Source organism: Abramis brama (assembly GCF_963993115.1).
Source record: "Abramis brama genome assembly, chromosome: 2".
Classification (NCBI taxonomy): Eukaryota; Metazoa; Chordata; class Actinopteri; order Cypriniformes; family Leuciscidae; genus Abramis; species Abramis brama.
The window spans coordinates 56,562,909-56,585,637 of record NC_139964.1 but is presented as its reverse complement, the minus strand read 5'-3'; the positions used below and the strand labels follow the sequence as shown (position 1 = coordinate 56,585,637).

General features: G+C 39.5%; 1 protein-coding gene across 5 annotated transcripts in view; it reads right to left on the bottom strand.

Moving 5' to 3' along the window:
* Positions 1 to 22,729, bottom strand: part of dlc1 (DLC1 Rho GTPase activating protein) — a 117,567-nt gene that overhangs the window by 7,284 nt on the left and 87,554 nt on the right. For all 5 annotated transcript variants that reach the window (XM_084104180.1, XM_084104181.1, XM_084104182.1 and 2 more), the window contains 7 exons: positions 9,673 to 9,744; positions 8,417 to 8,498; positions 7,492 to 7,555; positions 4,179 to 5,752; positions 3,478 to 3,657; positions 2,474 to 2,633; positions 1,437 to 1,644 (listed from right to left, as the gene is read on the bottom strand). In XM_084104180.1, coding sequence (XP_083960306.1) covers positions 1,437 to 1,644; positions 2,474 to 2,633; positions 3,478 to 3,657; positions 4,179 to 5,752; positions 7,492 to 7,555; positions 8,417 to 8,498; positions 9,673 to 9,744 — 2,340 coding nt within the window. The remainder of the gene's footprint in view (positions 1 to 1,436; positions 1,645 to 2,473; positions 2,634 to 3,477; positions 3,658 to 4,178; positions 5,753 to 7,491; positions 7,556 to 8,416; positions 8,499 to 9,672; positions 9,745 to 22,729) is intronic.

Below are 22,729 nucleotides of genomic sequence, written 5' to 3'. Positions count from 1 at the left end.
TTTTTTCAGCATGAGCGGGACCTGAGTAGGACCTCTTCTCTCGAGAGTCAGCGGCTGTCGCCGGTCAATGATATTGCCGTGATATGATAGGGATTTCAGACAGCTGTCATGCCTGAGGCGTTCCCCAAAGTGTCATTCAACGCAGTGCGAGTTCCCTTTATTCACATTTTAATCTAAAAATAGCTACATAGTTAATACAATCAATACACCCACAACACTATCCTTTTTCATTATGTCATTCAGAGAAGGAAGGAAGGAAGGGAGTTAGTCTTGATCAGGGAGGGGTGTTCAAACTTCAGAAATCAACAATATAAATCAACTGGACTGACAGAAGAATCTAGCCCATTCAAACCGCACAATCTCTATATTCAGCATATCTGCAATGTGTTGTAATATGCCACTGAAAAAAAAAAAACGGCTTTTGAACAGCAAAGGACGGATTGATTGAACTGAAATGTCATGTATGGAATTGTGTGTGAGTGTCCGTCAGATGATGTCTGTTATTTCCACCCTTGGGAATGAAAGACCCTGTGTGAACACAAAACAGGCACACACAAACCCTTGCTTTTCTGTGTGGGATTGAGACCTCTCCTGTGGTTGGGGTCAGTTATAGTGTTTGAGAGGACATATTTGTGCTGGTTGTTTTCTTCGTAATTTTGGTTGGGGTAAAAGACCACTATAAGTGGTTATAATGCTATAATGCTACTTATTGTGAGCCTTTCCAAGCAAGAAAAAAGTACTATAATATCACAGTATCAATTTAATATCATGTTCTGTTCACTACAAATGGAATAATTACTGTGATTTTTTGACACATGGCCGACAGACCTTACATTAGAGTAGTCTATAAAATTCTATTATATTCTTGTTACATGTTCTGAATGGAACATTGATAAATATAAAATTAAATTAATTAATGGAAAAAAATGTTTTGGCTCAAAACCACAATTTCGTATGCTTGTACCGTGACATCATCAACAGACTAATTTATGGATGGCTTGCTCTACGTGTTTGGAGTTGTTCAAGATTCTCATATTTTTCTGGTGAGCACACACACATATTAGAGAGTTTGTGTGCTGTGAAATAGCTGTGGTAAGTACACACTAGACCGCTTGTGAGTTACAACTTGGTGCTGGCACTGATTCACATTCTGATTTATAGGTGCCAAAACGTCATTTGACAGCTATTTCCTGAACTTGTTTAGATTTCTTCACCCATCCAAGAACAAGCATCTACAGTATAGTACAGTCTTTGTGTAGTTGTGAGTTGCCCTCTGGACATGAAATGCCTTGTTCTTTTAATGTTTGAGTTCTTGCTTCAAAAAAGAAGATATCAATGTTTGCGAGTACATTTTGTTCAGGCATATGTCAGTGCAAGTGTGTGGTCTTCTACAAAACAATGTAGAAAGTGAAAGTGAATTCTATGCATGTTCTTACATTGATATATTTGCAGAAAGGTATCAGACAGTTTGCTGGTAAGCAGAGGCTCCGGAAGGTCGCGGAAATACTGCTTTAGCATGTCGGCCACGTCATAAGCTGATTGGCCCTCGTAGTTGACTCCGCCCCCACCAGCACCACATGATTCGTTCATTTGGCGAAGGGCTTGGATACGTGACTTCACCCCTGATTTCCTAAACAACCCCACCTGTAAAGAAAAATGGTTAGACATTTGGTGTAAATTGTAAAAAACACTTTGCAATTGCAATTACGGCCAATTATGTTTTGAAGTTGCTACTGAAATGCAAAATGTCTTTAAGTGCAGGCGCTTCAAATTATCTTCCCTTATTTATTTGAATGCTCTCTTTCTTTTTCAAACTGACAGCTAAATAGATGGATTACCACTGTGACTGTGAGTTTCCCACATACAGGAAAGACATCTTTAGGAAAACTCCCTACCACTTCTTATATAACATAAGTTATGAAGCCTGGAAATATCTAAAATTGTAACTATTATGTAACTTGCCAAGTAGTCTTCCTATCTGACACCAGAGAGAGAGTCTATAGATCACTTGCTTTCTCATAAACACCTTTGGAAAGGAATTTCAACCATGTGACTAACTGTGGTAATATGTAACTAGTGGATATATGGAACCAGGACATTCAGGCATATTTTGCTACATGCAAACCTAGACTGAGAGTGTTGAACTCAAGTATGTGGTGAGAAAACAACAGATGTCTTGTGCTTAAATATGGCCTTGTTGCATGTAGCAACACAACAGGGGATATACAACTAAACAGCTGTTCAAATAGGGATCATTTAACTAGGTTATGACCTTGACCAGACATTACTTTTCTCTTTGCAGCTTTTTAATAACAAATATTTAGACTGTTGTTTTTCTACAGAGGACTGAATATACCACTGAATAAACCAAAGTTGGGTATGCTATGACGTGTTTGTGAAACTTTCTGTAAGCTTTGAAGCATATGTTTGGACATGTGCGTACTTGCATATGTGCACGTCTGTCATCTCTCACCTGGTCGAGGCATTGGCTCCGTAGGTAACGCATGGCTTGCTGAATACTCTGAGGCAGGGGTTGTCCGCTCCTTTGAACTATCACCTGCAGTGGAACACCAAACACACTCCTGTCTTTATAGTCTCGAACCTTGATCCGCTTCATAAACTTGGGAACAGCCCTGTAAAGCACACAAAAAAAATATAAATTCAAACTGACATTACAAACAGTGAAGTGCTGTTTTATCGTGCTACACAGATACTTGATAAAAGAAGCTTATAACCAAGTACTAAAAGTAGTAATTTAAATGTCAATAAATGTCAAGTCATATCTCTATAATAGTACATTCATACCAAACAAAGGCAGATTTAAAAAAAAAAAAAAATCATCAATATTACACAAGTCTTCAGAGGCACACATGAGCAGCATGTGTCAACATGATGCTGGTTTGCAAGTGTATAAGTGTGTAGATAATTGTGTATTTAATGGGAAAACATCTAGAAGCTGGGGGGGGGGGGGGGGGGGGTTGGCACTAAAAGCTGTTTCCACTTTTACAGACAAAAGGATAAACACTGTGACAGCAGACAATGGCTCTGAGCAGTAGAAGGGATATAATGGAACAAACATATGTGTGGACATCCAAGTGGCAGGTTGTTTTTATCTGTGCATTTGTAAGTGTGTATGTCTCTTAGGTGCTGAATAGCAGGTTTGTCACTATCATGATGTATGGTGGTTTCACACACTGAAATATCTTATTTTATATGTGGTGATGTGCAAGTGTGTGTAAGTGAACACTAATAACAGGAACATATGTTTTACCGAACTGCAAAGCCACAGCAATGCCAAAGCCCAATGATCAAGGAAAACAGGGAAAAGGGAAAAGCGGAAAAGAGATGGGAAAAGCGGAAAAAAGATAGATAGATAGATAGATAGATAGATAGATAGATAGATAGATAGATAGATAGATAGATAGATAGATAGATATTGTGTATGTATGATGTGTATTCATATTTATCTGTCCTCACCAGCTGAAGCCAAGCTTGTTGGTGGGTGTGTATCTCTCCAGTAGAGCAGTAAGTTTGAGCAGGCTGTATTTCTGGAGGAGGTTCATCTGCAAAACTGACTGACATCCAACTTGTAGCACTCTTGACGACAGACTTGGCCTGTGGGAGATCTGGAAACTTGGCCAGCGCAGTTTCTGAGGTCTGTAACATAAACATTCACACAAAAGTTACACCTAACCAAGCTCAAGCAATCACAAAATGTTCAAAACATAGACATTATAGACAAATATAAATTAGTGTTTATAAACTGCAAGTCATAAACCACACAGAATTTATTATGGTAACACAACATTAACTCAAGTACACCGAAAAAGTACCTTGACTTACACATATTGTGTATACACACATAAACACAAGCTAAAGGATCAGCTGTAGATAACAGAGATTAATCAAGGCCTCTATCACCAGGTGGGGGTTAGAATTCCTGTGGTACATTCCACTAGGATTCTGTATCCTTCAAGTCCCTTGTTATGTAAGGAGAGCCGTTCTGACATGCTCTCTCCCTCCCTTTCCCTTAATTCAGCGTGCTTTATTGCCATGATAGTTTTCCATAGAGTTTTGCCAAATCTCTAAATTACTACATGATTGGTTTTGGTAGAACTGCCAAGAAAACATAAGAAATCTCTGTCTCATAGATTACTCAGTGTGTGTAAGAGTTTCACCTGTTGGCTCGTGTAAGTGATGCTCCCACACCAGAGTCACATCTTTCACGTGAGCTGAGTGTCTCATCCCTTTCTGCTAGCGGGTTTCCAGTGCTGTCCTGGTCACTGCCATTCTCTGTCTCTTCTAAGTGGTTCTGCAGTGGGGATGATGGACAAGGAGATGCAGAATCAAGGGCTGAATCTGAATCCCCTTCCTCTTCCTCTTCATCCTCCTCTTCTTCCCCAGTTCCTGTTTCTGACCAGGCATTGACCAGTTGCTGCAGGCCACTGACTCGCTCCAACACGTCCTCAAGTTTTGGCTCATCCTCTCCTTCTGCTTCGTCTTCATCATCTCCCACTTCTGAGAAAGGAACATTATCATAGACACTCAATCGACTGTCTAGTGAGGTGGCAGAGCCCCTCCGGGGTGGGCGCCGACTTAAGTTGTTGTCGCCACTACGATAGGATCCTCCATCCGCAAGTGCTTTAGGAAAAGTGCCAGGCTTGTGGCCTTCAGGCAAATAAAAGAAGATTACACCTCCTTCCTCTTCTCGACTCTCTTCTTCCTCCATCTGTCTATTACCTGAACTCTGACGGTTGCGTCGATTGTTCTCGGCAGTTGAGCTGGGCTCCATCCTCTTACTTTGGGTCTGGTGGTTCTGCTTTCCTTCTTGGTCTACCGAAGGTTGCAGCACAACGAAATTAAATGGGTCGAAGCCTTCCAGGTACATACCACCTCTCTTGGTGGACCCAGCTGCTGTGCTGTGACTACGTGCTCTTGAGACCGGACTGGGAGTACTTACAGCACTCCCACTGCTGGCCTCTGACTGGCTACTCCCTGCACTCCCACTGCTTGTCTGCGTTGAATAGATGTTTCGGTTTGCATTGCGATCCAGAGTTGCAATGTCCACACAGTTGAGGCGTCGCAGTTTGTCTTCGTCAAGACCCTCTTTCAGCACTGGCCCACTGATCTCAAGCCTGCCTTGCCCAGCTACACCCTTCTTCTTGCGCTTGGAGGCTGCATTGCTGCTGGTGCGTAGCCGCAAGCTTTCCATGCGCTTCAAGAAGCTCTTTGCTCTTGAACGTGTGCTTTTTTCAGCGCCACTACTTATCAAACTTGGTTTTAGATCAAATGCAAAGCTACCGCGTTCCAGCGGCGATGGAAGCCCATCAGACAGGGAGTCTTCATTGGCGCCCGACGTTCCAGAGGAGCAAACGCTAGCTACTGAGCTCGCCCTGGTTGTGGTGGCTGTGTTAACATTGGAGATGGTTGTTGCAGGACTGGATGGTACGGTGGTACTCAGGGACCCACCTCGACCTCCACTACCAGCGCTGTGCAGAGAACCCACCTCTGGCTGCTCACTAAGATCCGTTAAAATGCTCTCAGCACTAGCATTAACTCCTTCCTTTAGAAGGGGTCCTCTGGCAAAACGCTCATCTTGGGAAAGGAAGGGAGTGAAGGGGCCAGTATCTCCAGCTGGAGGGGAGAATACATCCAGGTCCAGCTGGTCCAGACGAGACCAACGCTTGCTGTCACGCTGGAAAGTCCAACGGCCACTTATGGCACATGGCTCATCCTCATCAGAGTCCTCACTCTGAAATAATATGGAAGAGAGTTAAAGCGACAGATTCAAATCTTTAACATTAATGACATTAGTGTTATTGTCACATTTGTAAAAGTAAAGACAAGTACTATGAACCTAAATCAGAGAGCCTTTCTTACTGCAGGAAGTGATTTAGTGTCACAATTGTCTCATTTATTCCCTTAATTCTTTTGAGGTATCATTTTGCTCACTCTAACAAGCCTCTTGGGCTTGATAAGGTGTCATATGCATGAAACCAGTGTCCACTAAAGGAAAAAGATTGTCTTGTGGTGGGCTTAGTCATGTCAGAGCACAGTCACATGTCCACCATTCCCCCTCTCTGCTTTACTCGGGTTAATCTATCTCCTCCCTAAGGGTGGTAGGGATGGAAGAAAGGGGGTGGTGGACACAAAATTCCAGGCCAGCTCTCAGGGTTCACACCCCAGCCTGAGAGGGCATGTCTGGTCCCATCCCCCATCAATGCAATCACTTCAAGCAAGCCTGAAGAACCATGTATCCTGTGATGTGAATCCTGGACAAAGGGGTTGGATGGGAGGTGAACATATTTTAGAGCTACATGTATGTGTCCTGCAAATCATGATCTCTATCATCAATAAACCTGTTAAAATAGTCTTAAATAATTATGACATTTCCAAGAGAGATTAAGGAGTTCATTTAGTGGATTCTGGAATATAGAACTAGTTGATAAGTTAACACCCCTGGTTGAGTTAGTGGATCTCAGTTTAGCTGTAGAACAGACTTGCTGTAGATCAGACTACAACAGTCCTGGAGCCCTAACTAATCAGCAAAAGCAAAACTAGTTGGCCGGTTAACAGGGGGTCGCGGGATCCAGAGGTGTCTCCTTCACGGTTCATAATAATGGAGGCAACGAAAGTTCGTAAAACTTGGGTTGTTATTTTATAGTCCCTGAGGGCAAGCCTTTGATCAGAAGGAACGAAGACCTGGTGTGCAACGTTCCTTCACTGGCCACCAGAAAATCCGCTATTAATTCAAAAAGACTGTTTTCACTTTAAAATAAGCTGCATGGACAGGAAGATGAGGAACAGAGGAGGACCCTACAGAGGCCACCTGAACAGATCAATGCATTCCAGGGATGGTTTCTGCTTGTATGTTTGAAAAGGGCAGATCACTTCCTCAAGTCATATCCTGACCTCTACCTCTGACTCCATCAACACAAGATGACACTAAAGGGTCATCAGCTTTCTTAACAGGACGCACACTTGACAAGGCTGCCATTGTTCAGACTTACAAATGTTAAGAGCAGAAAAAGAAGCTGCAGTCAGACATGACGGTTATCTTCCTAAGCTCCCTGTTGTGATTGCATAGTTGGATTGTTTGTTGTTGCATTCTCGACCTGCATGTAGTTTGAGTCATTGCTATGGGGCAGTTTTAGACTATACACACTCACTCTTAAACCACACTGACAGAGTGACCAACAACCGAAGGCAGATTGTGCATTTTCTTCCTTTTACGGTATGGAGGGGTTTTTTAGGATGTATGGTGAGAAAACATGACAAACAGGAGCAAAGGAAATCATAAGGAGAGCCCTTCATTTGGACATAAAAGCCATTCAGACTGCCCTTGAGACATTCTTTATAATTAACTGACACAAAAAGCAAACATGAGTTACATACATTTAGGATCTTTGACTGGACAAAAGAAAGTAAGAGGGTGGCAAGTGAAATGATTTAACAAAATAAAGAGAAAGGGATTTCTGACAAGACACTTACTCTCTTTCTTTGAGGGGTGATCTCTAATCTCATAAGAGCGCACTTGTTTAGGGTGTTCAGTCTCCTGCAATACACACACACATACAGATTAATGAGTGAAACTGTGACAGTCTTTTAAGCAGATACCTTGAAAAGAACCATGGGGTTGCAAACAAAGGCTAAATCCAGTCATTAGCCTACAAACAGATTTCGCCAGAGTCAAAACCGTGGACAGAGACAGAAAGAGAGGAGGGGGCAGAGAGGGGTAAGCAAGAGATAGAGATACAGACTGAGATAGAAAAACATGAGAAGAGGATGAGAGAGGTGGGAGCCAAGCCCGATAATGAGCTGCTGAGGGATAAACTTCAGATTAAGGAGGAAGACAGACGGACAGAGAATTAAAAAGGAAGAAAGAAAAAAGGAGGTAGAAATCTGGAGTGGCGACAACAATACAACAAAAGAGATGGAAAGCTTATCCCAGAAGCCACCTGGTTGGTGTCATGTGACCCTGAGTTAGGGGGGAATGTGTGTTTGTCTGCATTGGGGGGCTGGCACCAGAAAATGGCCTCCAGATGTCTGTGAGCTCCAGCTGGTCTCTGATGGACCATTCTTGGAGTGAAGACACTAAGTCCTGCACTTTCTCTTTCTTTCTTTAAATTATTCTAAGATGACTCAGTTTATATATAGAACTGAACTCTGCAAATGATAAAAATCAGCTCATTATTAAAGCCTGACAAAGTAAGAAAACCATGTTTAAAATTGATTTTTGTCTAGATTAAAATTAAAATGTTTAGATTTTTTCTAGTCTTAACATTGTATCATAAACAGTTTTAGAGCCATGGGAATGGATAAATTGGGAAAAAACTGTGTCTACAAATGAGCTAAATATGACAAAATAATCCTTTGGGAAAAATGATTATTTTGTGTATGTGTATGAGTGTCTCACCTGCACAAGGCTTCTATAGCATCTTGATCCAAGAAGTCATGATCTCTGGTAACTGATGAAATCTCAATTGGAAACCGACCATCTGAAAGAGAAAGAGAAATTAATTAAAAACACATTTAATATAAAAAGGATGGAGACCCAATCAACAGACTGAAGTGTATGTGTGTAAGGGGGGTGTTGGCAGCAAGTGGAATGTGTGCCTGCTCTCTACCCCCCCTACACACGCACACACACACACACACACACACACACACACACACACACACACACACACACACACACACACACACACACACACACACACACACACACACACAGAGAGACACACACACACACACACACAAACACAAACCTCCCCTCCTCCAGTGTTGAAAAGGTAGAGGAAGTACATCTTAGCCAGCCAAACAAACACAGCTGCAATACTGCAGCGCTCAACAGTGGGAGGTGTGTGTGTGTGTAGGAAGGGGGTGTTGGAATCACAATAGGTGCTCAGCAACCCTCAGAGAGCCCAGACTGTCGTTATTACATAAGTTTTTAATTATCATTAATTCAAATTTTTTGGGAAACTCTACAACTTTTCAAGACCAAACAACTTGAATGTACGTGAGTCTGTACAAGTGAGAAAGTGATAACATATAATTATTTTATTGTCTTCCTGAAGACCTTTTCCTTACTGTACTGGCTCTCTTATCTATAGTGGGGCAATCATGACAGTTGGTCACACACTTCAGATTTCTAAAACCGATAACATGCCTCTCTCATGGCACAATGGCAGGAGTCAGAAGGTCAAAAGTGTGCGATGTTGGACACCTGAGCTGTGGCGTTATCTGACATACTGTATGTATGTTCCTGTATGAGTTGTATATGACAGTGGTTTTCATTAATAAAATAATAAAAACGTTTTTTTTTTTGTTTTTTATATGAGCAAGAACATTTTGGAGTGCTGAAGTCAACGGTAAATTGTGATGCAATTTTCAATTTTACAGAGTAAAAATTCCCACTCAAAGAAGAATATTATGATGATTAAGACATCACTGGACCTATTTAGCCTTTTGCAACTTTATTGGGAGGATAGGAAATGATAGGGAGAAGATGGGGGAACTGGAATGGGAAATGGCATGATGAGCATGTGCACTAAACACTAGTCAATGTCTCTAACCAAAACCACAATTTTAGACAAATGCATGCTAACTGGCCACTGTAACGCAATGTCTTTTAGTCAGGAATGGGTGATGTTGGAAAGTCAAGGGTCCCACCTTCATAAAGCTGAGCATACTGTGGAAAACCTGCAGCCCTCAGCCATGTACATGCCTCCTTCGCCTCTATTTCTGTAAGAGAGAGAAAGAGATTGACATTTAAAATTCATGAAAACATTAAGCAGAAACATAATGAAGAAGCATTCATAACCAAATCTTTTGAAAGGAAAGACTCTCGCTGAGTGCTGGTTATCTTGACTTTTCAACTTGGCGCTATTGTGTAATGTTTGAGACAGCACTGCTAATTGGCCGTCCAAAGCAGTCAGAACTGTTGTTGAGGCGGCGGAGAAGTGCCACATCCCTGTCCATTAACTGTGAACGGCCCTTTAGATACCACATGCCAAATGGCAAACACCACTGAAAGCACCTTGACTCCTTCTGGAGGCCTGTTTCACACAGTGAGGTGCCAGAATTAGGAGCTTAACTGCGATTCTGTCACTAGAGACGATATTTTTCCTAGCAACACTCGCACCATGTAAATACTTGCTTAAAAATGCATATATTAAATCAAGATGGGGTATAAAATTACAAAACCAGTGTTTGAAAGCTCTTCAATAGTCCCAGAAAGTTAATGTCAAGTTTTTGTGCGTGTGTGTGTGTGTGTGTGTGTGTTTATCGGACTATGTGATGGTGAATGGGCAGATAAGGATCTCAAAGATTGCTGAACTAAACTCAAGCAGGCATGACGCAGGAACTGGCGAGTTACTGAGATCGCAATCATTCCTGATAACCATTGTGCCCTTGAGCAAGGCACTTAACCTCAGGCTGCTCCAGGGGGATTATCACTGTGGTTAATGGACTTTTTTTGGGGGGGATAAAAAGCATCTAAACTCTTTTGTATTTGTGTAAAAGTTCTACAAAGACCTCTACACAGACATAGTTCTACTTTAGCACCCTCTAAAGGTTTAACACAGCTAATGCGTCTCTGTGCTGGCCATGCTGTGGTCTATCACAAGCACAATCTACACAATCACAGCTCACAATAGGTTGTAATCAGCAGAGAGGGACCTCTTGCTTTTCTCGACGGCTAATTGCGCACATTCCAGACTCTAAAATTCCAATTATTGTAATTGCAATGACTGCAAAGATGCCGTGCAAAATTGAAAGACCACCTGAGATAGGTTCCCCATCATTTCAACCGAAAGAAAAAAAGGCCAGGGATTAGGAGGGGCAAAGGAAAAGAGACGTGAGAGAAAGACGTGTGTAAAAAGACACTGCCGACTTTGCCCAGAGGAAAGGACACAGACTCTGTCTCTACTAGCGGGGATACGTGACTCCCCACTCGAACGAGCGTGAGAGTGACGGCACGCATGACAACAACAAAGGCACGCGATAAGGGAGGTCCTCTGCCGGCGGGGAGAGAAGAATAAAGCAGGAGAGAGGAGTATTTCAAAACGTGCTTTGACATCAAGAATGGCAATGCGAAAATAACTGCACACATGCAACTGAATCTCGAATCTCAAGAATCCACATGCATATGGCGGGACTCCTTTCAAGCAACTGACAGAATTTTGCCCGAAAGCGCTTTTTAGGAGTTCGTGAACTTTGAAGAATTTCCTACACTTAAAATAATGACATACTTTTCTGGTATGGTCTGTAATGAGCGCCGTGGCTTCCTGTGTAAGTGTGTGTATAGATATGTGTGTGTTTGCACTGGCTAGGCACCACTTAAGAACATCCAGCTGCAAGAATGTTAGAGGACTGTATGCATTTAAATGTAAATGATGAAGAGACACACAAACACACACAGGCTCCACAGCAGTGTCTCACAGACTGACTTTTCCTTTCATCAGCAAGGTGCCCACCCCCCGACCCCCGCCTGGTCACAATGGGCCGCTATCACACAGGTGCCTGTCTGACACCAACGGTAAATAAGGCTTTCTTAACTGAGATGGCATCACAAAAAATCATGCAGAGACATATGAGATTACTGGGGTCTTTTCTCAGGAGAACTGTCTAAGACAGTGTTTCCCATCCATGTCCCTGAAGGCATCCCAACACTACACATTTTCAAACTCTTTCTACTCAAATACATCTGAATCAACTTATCAGCTCATTAGTAGAGACTCCAAGACCTGAAATGGATAGGCCAGATAGGGGAAACATCCAAAATGTGTTCTGTTGCAGTCCCTCCAGGTACAGGGTTGGAAACACTGGTCTAAAGTTACAGTAACATTTATCATTGCTCAGCGAAATTGTGTGGGCAAAGTCAAGTCAATCCCATTGGATTCCATATGATCAGGAGCTTCGCGTGAGGGTGAAAACAGTTCACCACACAGAAATTGCTTGTGCATAAGATGATCACTTGAGTTCACTGCGTTCACCAACAGAAAGCTGCTTGGTTTGAAAGTGACTTCTGTGTGAGAAGTGCTTTATACATCTTTACTCTATACTGACAGTGGACAATACATGTTTTTGCCAGCAAAATTCTGCTGACATTTGCTAATGTGACTGCACCTTATGAAACACTCTTCGTTTAATCTATATAAGAAACAATTGAGATATTAAAGAGATCTGATTTGAGACTTTTCTTTCCTATGGGTAAACTCACTAAGCGCAGTACAGGAGACATTCATCACAGCTGTACACCCAAAACACACTCAAACATGCTGTCTTTATGAAGATAGATAAGTATAAACACACTTGAGAAGTTGTTTCACACTCTCTCACACTAATGGATGTCACGTAGATGAGCACAGGCTGTTGACACACTGTTTTTTCGCCACCTCAGCACTCAAAGCATTACACACATCCACTCTTAATTTTCGATTATGGGATGCAAGCTTAGAGTTTTTTTGTTTGTGTACGCACGTCGCATCCTGTGCTCTCCCCGCAAGTCTGTGCGGATCCCCACGCCAGGCGGCGACCACACTTCCCTTGCCTTTCCGAGGCCGACGGGAAGCCAATAAGAGTGGCTCATTCCACAGTTGCCATGGTCACTTTGGAGGACACACCTCCTTTTGTTCAAGGCCAGATAATGGAGGCCTTCAGCGCCAACACAAACACAGAGAATGCCTTACATCCTGTAACACACACATGGAATGTCGAACGTTCGACCTCAGAAAATGAGAAATAGGTTGAACCTCCCCAGTAAAGTAAACAGCCTTTGATTCTTTCTTGATTGTAAAGAAGATGCATTTATATTTAAAGGAAACTATATTTCAGATACAAACACATCAGATTGAGCAACTGAACTAACATTGTGTTGAGAGCCAGACTGACGTCAGTATTACTTCACAGAGTTGGATGTTCTAACATTTTTTCCTCTTAATATGACGCACAGAATTCCGAGCCAAGAAAAATAAAAAAAATAAAAAAGTAAGGTCTACATGCCATTATTTCATAGATGTGAAGTGTTATGCAGGTTATGGGTCATTTGAATTGGTTTAGCAACAGTTTAATAACATATAAATAGTGATGAAAAAAAAAAATGACATAATCAAGAATCCAAGTTAAAGTAGCCTAGTGGTTGACCGTTCAGGGCCGAGTTGCTGATGGTTAAATCTAGAACTCGTGAAGGGCGATGGTCAATATAATGCCGATATATATATATATACAAATACAAAGAAATTTCATGAATTGACATGAACACTTATCTTACACAATATTTACTGGAGTAAAATAATATAATCCATTAAAAACGCTGTTGGAAGATTATGGTATAACAAAAATCTTGCTGAATTGGATGCTTTTTCCTTCCCATAATTTTCTCTGAAAATCATGTTCTTTCATCAAATAGTTTTGATTTAGTGTTTTAAAACAGTGCAGATAAAAGGGAGCCAACAGTCATCACCGCCCCCTCCTATCTCTTTTCCTCTCTCTTCATCAGCCTTAATCTACAATCCATCTGTTTCATATCTTGGTGCCAGCCACCTAGTGGATGCATGACCTGCGACCTCTTCAACGCCACGGTGTCCCAATTCAAGCACACAGGATGTCTAGGCGGTATCTGTCACAGAAACATGTGCCTTTGTGCATTCTCCTTTCATCAAAGCATACAATATTCCCTCCACCTAATGCTTCCGTTTTTATCTAGTGAATGAAAGTTTTGATATATGTTGATGAGAGAGGAGGAAAAAAGAGACAGACAAGACAGAAGACAAAGAGGCAAACTACAGCCTCCAGACCCGGAGAAAGACAGACAGACGTAATCTCTTGGGATAATGTCCTATGAACCCGGCTAAAGTTGAATTCCTGCTAGCTGGACCTTTTTTGGCCGCTTCTAAAATTACCCTTCCTCCTCCCTTTCTTCTTCCTCCTCTCTTCTCTCTCCTCCTCGTCCTCTTTTTCCTGTCACAGGAAGTTCTCACAATCGCTGGCCGATGGTTCCTCAGCATGGGAGGGAGGAGGTGGAACCTGTGTGTATGAATGCATGTGTGTGCTTAAGAAAGTTTGTGCTGACAGACTTCTCTACTATGGAACCAGAAACCAACACTCTTAAAGATAAAGTTTCCAAAAGGGGGTTTACGCAGCAATGCCATAGCAGAAACATTTTGGGTTCCCCAATAACCTTTAAGTGGTCAGTTCTTAAAATAACCATTTTTCCTTAATGTGAAGAGCATTTTAACACAAAGAGCTCTTTTCCACTGTAAAGAACCTTTTGTGTAATGGACAGGTGCCGTGGATGTTAAATGTTCTTCACTATCAATGGCAATACATTTTTAGAGTGAACCCAAATGAAATGTCATAGCCTGGTTTCAAGTGTATGTGGGTTCCTTTTTAAGGCTTTTTGAAGCTGTGCTATTCTAGTTAAAGAGTCCCTGTTTCAAATGAACAGCACACAAACATCAATATCTGTCTTTGAGCAGAGCTAGAAGGAATTTTATCAACGATTCATGTGACCTGATGTCCTACTCGCTAAACTCCCTCCAAGACACTAAGCTCTTTATCTTTCATCTTTCCACACATACACTTTAAATCTGCAGATCAAGAGCAGTCATACATCATTTGTTGAGGATCACGCATATCATATTTTGGCATGGCCTTATACAGACATATGGGGGTAGAGAGTGAGAGTCAGGTAGCTCTGAAAATGAGAAGACCCCCTCCATCTGGTCACAAACACGGGGGATCATGATCATCGTAGGGTTACACCATTCTCACAGTCACTCAACACCACTATCCCAGCCACCTACGCACACTTTGCCAGATGGGTCCATTTATGCCTGTCTTGGACTTTCTGACAGATTTAAGCATTAGCTATCACTGACCTAGAGCCAGCTTGGCCAGGTCTGGTGACTGGACACTTTGTGCAACGCAAGGCTGATCTCAGGTCAGATGATTAGATACGCTTAATGATATGTCACCCTATCCATTTCATCTATGATCAAAAGATTACTTAAAGTCGTGAAGAAAGAAAGACCCTCTTCTAATACCACAGAGGGCTTCTTACATACCAACTTATTTACCTTTAAAGACTAAAACTAAGCAACCAGACAGTTCTCAGGAGGCAATAAATTAGATTTGTGACTGAAAACCTGCCTACACTTCAAGAATGCTTTTATATAAAAGTTTCAATGGATTTGGAGCCATGTAGAGTGTTTTAGAATGTGTGTATGAGTTTCAAGGCTCTTTACTTATGTGAGTCCATTATGCTGACCAGAACCATGACCTTAGATTATGAGGTGGTGCATGTATATCTTCAAAGTGACATGTTTTAAGCATGACATTCTTTCCTTCGGCTCCTCACTGACCTGCTTACTGCCTTATCATCTGGAGTTAACATGACCCCAAGTTTATCAACCTCTGCTTAGATAGAGAAAAAAAAACAAAAAAAAAAACATGGAACCTCCTACAACAACATAATATTAAGTGTAAACTAGTAAACTAGCTAATCATGTTTTTTATTTTTTAAATAATGTAGATTGATTTAGTTTAGTTAGATTTAGATAGATTTGTGGTGTGTACATTTATAAATAAAGAGATAATGCCGGTTCTAATGTTTTTATTTTATTTTATTGTCAGTCCCATACTGTTCATAACAGAAAACGCTCAAGCAGCGCACTGTTGCTGTGGTTACCTCCTCATGTGATCTCGACTTCTGTCAGTGTCTATTCAGCTCATTCTATCTAGCTTTTAATCGAACCTTTTTATTTATTTTTTCTTGGCTACTAAAGCACTTTTTCAAAACACCATTATGATTTCAAAGTAAAAATACATATTTCTAGGACAGCCACCCATCAAGACAAAGAATGCACTAGTGCGCCTTCAGAATCAGAGGACCACAGCGCACTCTTTGGCAATGGCAGATTTGAGCAAAACCTCCCCCAAGTCTCTGCATGAATGAGAGCGAGACCAACACTGACGAAACACTCTTATCTCCGAACTATCTGAAATCTACGTAAAACCAATGGTTTCGGGGAGCGCGAGGGGAGATTACTTATCGGACAGCCTGGAGCGCGGTGGCGCGTGAAACCCATCAAACGCACCACCCAAATAATTGCAACTCAAAACTTTAGGACGAAAAGAAAATCTGCAGCGGAATATACTGAGAATGAATGAAAGAGCACTACAATCATTCCATATTTATTAACATAGGCTATATACGTTATCCACTTCTACATCTTAAGATCGAATCTGACACAAAATGTGTTATTTCTATTCTAAATGGCCCCTCAAATGACAACCATTACAAATACGTTTTGCGCATTTATTTATGATGTCCATTACAATAATTATATTGTTGGACGTTAATGCTTAAATATTATAACTGTCCCAATGGTTCAGTAGTGACTGCTTGCAATCTTTCGGTGACCAGCCACAGGTCCCAAACAAGTTTCCAAAGAGACATATAGGCTAGTTGAACGTAAATAGGCTATAAGTAATTCAATGCAATAGCTGTTATAAAGCTGTAATAAAAGTAGCTCTTAAAAATGATAATTACAGTTTATATATATATATATATATATATATATATATATATGATGTCCAAAATGGACAGTGGTTTTAAAAGAGGTGGCAGGCCTATACTAATGCAAAACTGCTTGATTTACATTTAAAAAAAACAAGCAGTTTTGCATTAGTATAGGCCTACCACTTATATTAAAACCACTGTCCAATGGCCATCATATTTTTTTTTAAAAAGAACTGTAATAAATATAGCTATTGCAAATTATATGACTTGTCTTATCAATGTCATCTAGGTTCACTTCAAGTCAGCTAAAAGGCTTCCGTTTGAGTATCATACGGCATTCATAGCAGCATCTAATCTAATAATCGATTTTGATTTAGGCTAAGTGCCACCAAATGACAAAAAATAAAAAAATAAAAATAAAAAGTGATTCATTGGAATGAACACTGCGTCTAAAGACTCAACTCTTTAGACTCAACAGAGAGACAAGTTAGAAAGAGTTACAGTCAATTAAAGTATAAAGTTATTAGTAAACATAAGTATGCCTACTTACGAGTAAGGATCATGTTGTGTTTTCTATAAATCGCGAGAGTCCCGTTGCGATATGCTTCAGGAGTCCTCTTCGTCTTCGTTTTATTCCAACATTACAGCGAAGCTTGCATGTATTCCAATAGCCTGAAGTGAATTCGCAAATTCTATAATAATAAATAATACTAATGAAAAAAGTTCCTCTGAACTAAATAACGTTTATAGAAGGCCCAGAGACCAAAGAGCAAAAAGTAAATCCATGACTTATTTCCTTTCCTGTCTGCCCAGGGCAGAAAAAAAATTTCCTCAGAGAGCTGTGTTTGAAACGCCTGTGAACGGACTTGTCCGCGTGTGAATGTGAATGAACAGACTGATTCACTGTTTAGGAATGGGAGGACGGAGAACGCTCCACCTCCCCGCCCAGGACAGCCTCAGGTGGGCTTTCGCTGCTCTAGACGGGGAGGTGGAGCTATCATTCAATTGCCAAAGCCTACTTTATTGGCATGTTTATAGCCTATGCACACAATAAAATAGTGACAGGAAAATAATAAAACATGTAGAAATGTTAATAATAATGCTAAGTAAATTAAACGCACAACAAGACATTATACACATTACAAGACATAGCCTAGTGGACATTATAATAAATATATTTTTAAATACAGCAACTGAATGATTTTCATGACGTTTGCTGAATGAGCCTAACCGTTCCCACTGATGTAAAGTGGTTATGCTACAAAAAGTGAAATTGTATTTTATTTATGATTTAGGATTACATTAAGTCCAGATACTTTTAAATGGATTAATCTTACCTGCACCCAGCCGGGCTTACGTCTGATTAATAAATTGCAGTTATTAAATTGTTAATTCATACCAAATTAATTAGGATACATAAAAATAAAGATAAACACCACTGCGCGCAAAAGCATTGGCGATTTAATTAATCGCACTCTTCTTAAAGTCTGCTAAAAAATATTTTTTAATTGACTGGTCTAATCCTTTTGCCCGTCTTTAATCTAAAATGCCCTCTCTCCATCTCTTTCTCTTTTTTAAAAAAAGCGAAATTCAAATCATCCAAAAGTGAGAGTGTGGGTTCGAATAGCCTGTTCATTTGGCTGAACGACATTGTTTTGTGCTTAACTACTTTAAACTGCAATTAAAACGGCGCGCCGTTAGCATATCATTAGAGATCTTCATTAAGTAGTGGGGCCGTTTGAAAGCCGCTATTGTGGGACGTGATGTTGTGAAAGGGGAAGACAATGAGTCCGTTCTGCTATGGTAATTTCAACAAGCCCCATCAACAGGCGTCCCTGATTCTGGTCTCTTCCCGCGCGCACGTAAGCACGCACGCACGCACGCTCATAGGTGCTGCGGTGCAACAGTAGCTTTGGACAGTAAAGCAAGACCTTCTATTGTGTGAGGAGCTCTTATTGAGATCAAACAAGCTCAAGGTCCTCTCTGATGCTTCCTGCTTTAGAAGTGAAAAGAAAGTCACGTTCACTTCCTTTTGCGGTTCAATTAAAATTAAGACAAAGAATGGAGACCTATTCATGTAAGCCAGAAGTAAGTAGCCTATATGGTTTATATAATTAAGCTATGTTCAGAATGGAATAGGTTTGTTTAATGGTTACAGAATACAATCTGACAATAATTATTTAAAAAAAGTAGGCTAATGCATGCTATGAGAAAAGAAATGCAAAATGCAACATAGTTGTTATATAATCATTTTGCATATTTAATTCAGCAAGTGCTGTTCAGTTACCACTTTGGAAATAATATTTTATTTTTAATTATTTATTTTATTTGATTGGAGTCAGAAAGGAGAATAATTTTTGAAAATTTTACTGATATCCAGTTTATCATGCAAATTGACATTTAGAATATGCAGAGATTTAGAATGGTATAATCAGAGCACATTATGCTATCCCATAAGGCCATGAAAGTGGCCTTCACAGTGTACATTATACATATATACTGATAAAAAAGTATGTAAGTCTATGCTGAGCATAGCCTCTTTAATTTCTCTTGTCCGGGTCTGTAAAATAGTGCAGCATGTCTGACTCACAAGGAAAAACTTATGCAGAGGAAAATTGCCTTACTTGTGGAATCTCTACATCAGTCTTTATTCCTCACTCTCCAGAAATTCAGCAACTGCATTCAGACATGCCAGAGAGATTGAGTGAGAGATGTGTGTGGTTTTGAAACTGACTCACCAGATTCTCTTCCTGTCTCTGTCTGTCATGTGTATGCCTGCATCTATTATTTCACTCCACCCTGGCAATTCTATTATAAAACATAAAACCATTTAATTCTTAAAGGTACACTATTTAACTTTTTTGTTCAAAATTAACAAAATGTTATATATCAATATCAATCCTTCTTTCAAAACATGTTTTTGTCTTACCCTGATTCACTATGGAAAGATTATTCCAAGTGTTTATGGGGGATGGTTTTCGTGGGAAATTGCGTACATACTTGACTACTTTGGTGTGGGAGTGGCATAGTTTTCAACTCCAGAAAGGTTAATGGAGCAACCTCCAGGGGAATCACCCGTTAGAAAAAAAATTCTGAACAGAAGAGAGTCTGCTTGCAAAAAGAGAATGTGCCAGAGCTCGTAATAAAACGAGAATCAACATATGATCTAATGTTAACAAATGGAATCTTATTGTAAAGTGTTACAAATAAAATAAATAAATACAACATTCACATTAATTAAAACTCTGTCTTCAGTTATTCTGTAAGTCTTTCTTTCTTATACAGAACACCAAAAAATGGCATTTTAAAGAATGTTGTTGTCCATATAATGAACGTCAATGGGGTCCAAAACCGCATTGGACCCTACTAACTTTCAATGAATAAAAAAAAAAAAAAAAAAACCTTTTTCAAAATATGTTCCTTTATGATCCACAGAAGAAATTAAGTCATGCACTCTTAGAAGAAAAAGTTCTTAAAATAACCATGAAAGGTAATGTCAGGCACTTCATGTATTGAACCTTTTAGGGGTTCCCAACATGTGACCATTTTATGGATTTAGTTTGAATTTGTTTAGTTTTAATTTGCTTTTAATTTTAATTAAATTTTATGAATTAGCTCATAAACAATTTATCACTAGAAAAATTTAAATAACCTGTTAAACATGAAAGAGTTATGCAATAATTTAAAACATTTCTCCTAGAACAGATTTGACATAAAGGGATCTTTAATATTGAGTCAAGAACCCTAGGGTTTACCCCATTTAACCTTTTCTTTTCACTTATTATTTATAGGGATGGAACAAACATTATTGTTAGTAAATTATAACAGTATTTTCATTGTTGGGTATACTATTCCACATGTTGTGTGTGCCGGCAATAACAAAGACAATGTCCAAGTGCACTAAAAATGTCACCAATGGTTTGAGCAAAAATGCCAACTGCTAAAAATGTGGTGCACAAAAAATGGACAGTGGAAATGGCCTGAACTGAAATTATATTTTGTGGACATTATATTTAGCAGAGTGCTATTGCAAATTAAAGGAGCATATAAGAGACGCCACCCTAGCACTGTCTGACGTTCACCGGATCCTGTACCTTTACTCCCACAATGCTTTGCCTCGCACAGAAACAGAAAATATGATGACTGCTGAGAATATAGAAGTTTGTATTTATATGTGAGTGAATGTGACACCTTTATTTGCTTTATTAGTTCAGTCAGGCTATCTAGTTCTCATACTAAAGACTGTAACAAATGAACATAGTACTTTTAAATGTATTTGTGTGCATATTTCACAACAGGCCACTTGAGTAAATCCCAAAGTAAGACAAGGGGAAGCTACAGAATAATATAATTGTTATTATCAGCTATTTATAAACCAGCACAGGCTTTAAAACAATCAGAAATAGAACTGAGCAGGTGTGAGTATGTGCATGTCTACACACCACATATTTAAGCTGCGGAAGTAAGCTGATATATTTTTGTTTGCGATTGTGTATGCTAAACAAATGGGGACCTTGTGCATTAGTACATACTGTATATCATTAGAGCACATAAGCTGGATATGTATGTACAGAATGTGCCAGCTTTAATATCCAGAGAATAAAAACAGGAAAAAGCCACAGACCTCTTACCCTGTTCTTAATGATACATCTCAGCCTCTCCCACTTCCACACAAACATGTGTACACTGACAATAACAAAGACACACATACAGTACACATTTCCTAAGTCTAAAATTAGGGCTCATTTTTATTTTAAACTTATACATTGTAAAACGAACAAATATCGCAAAAATAAATGTTATCTAAAGCTATGTTTTTTTCTCATTATTTTTTTTAAAATCAAATTAGTTTTACACTATAAACCCTAAAATGCTCATTTATAAATGGTTACTTGAAATAATTTTTTTAAAGTCCCCCTGTAGTCAATCATTTTATCCCTTAAAACTCATCTTTGATAACCAAAATGACATATTTAAAGGTTTTCCTTGAAAAAAAATATATTAATGTCTTTAAATTTAGACAAATTTACACCCTTGCTTCATTTAGTGTATGCAGTTCTATGAATATGCAAATTAGCCCTGCCTCCACTCACTCACACCAGCTCAGAGATCCTGGTTGGTTACATTGTAGTTTGTGACGTCAGAAACACCAGCGATTTCAAACCGCATTTTGGTTCACTGCAGTTTTAAGGAGAAAATAACTCAGCAATTGTTCTGACTTATGAATTTGCACACGGTTTGTCTTAAAGCATATTAAAAACACCACACAGACATATAAACAATATTAAAAGCTTGATATTCACCACAGGGGGACTGTTTTTTTATATTTTTTAAAAGTAAAATCATCTGGTAAACACTTTAATAAGTTCTTAATTGATAACATTAGTTAATGCATCAACTAACAAAGCAATTTGCAATATATTTTCATAGCATTTTTAACCTTCGTTAATGTAAATGTTAATGTTAAAATACAACAGTTCATTGTTTGCTCAAGTTAGTTCTGAGCGCATAACTTATGTTAACAGAAACAACTTTTGCACTTGAAAATATACTAGCAAATGTTGAAATGAACTAAGATTAATAAATGTTTGAAGAATTATTCATTCTTAGTTCATGTTAACTAAAGGCAGGTTAGGTGATTTGTTCCAGAAACATTTTTTGTTATGCTGGCCTAAAGTCTCTTGTGACACTTTAATTTGCTCCATGCTGTGGGTGTTCATGTGTTTTGAAGGAGTGGCTTGGGAGACGCTCTGAAGGGAGGGTGGGATCCTCTGCTTTCAAAGCTTGCTAGCCTCTCGGTAAATTGCCTACCCTACCTTTAATGTTAACTTACAACTATTTTTGCTCAAAAGCCTATTATTTTGATTTTATTATAGTTCATGTGTCCTTTGTTCCTGTTTCCTCAGTCCCCTAGTTTGCCAAGTATTCCCTTGTTTGTTACTATAGTTTCTGATTATGTTCTCCACCCATTTCTAGTATGAATCATTATTCTGTCTGCTTATACTCCTCGGTTTCTTCAGTTCATGGTTGGTTATTGTCTTTGTTTGAAAAGCTGTTACGTTTGTGCTTGCCTTTACCTTCATGTTTTGAATGATCTTCTTGTTTAATTTATAAAAACTGTTGCAAAGTGCTACAGCATTTATTTGAAATCGAAATCAACCTTGCTGAATATTTTTTTTCTTTCTTTCTTTCTTTCTTTCTTTC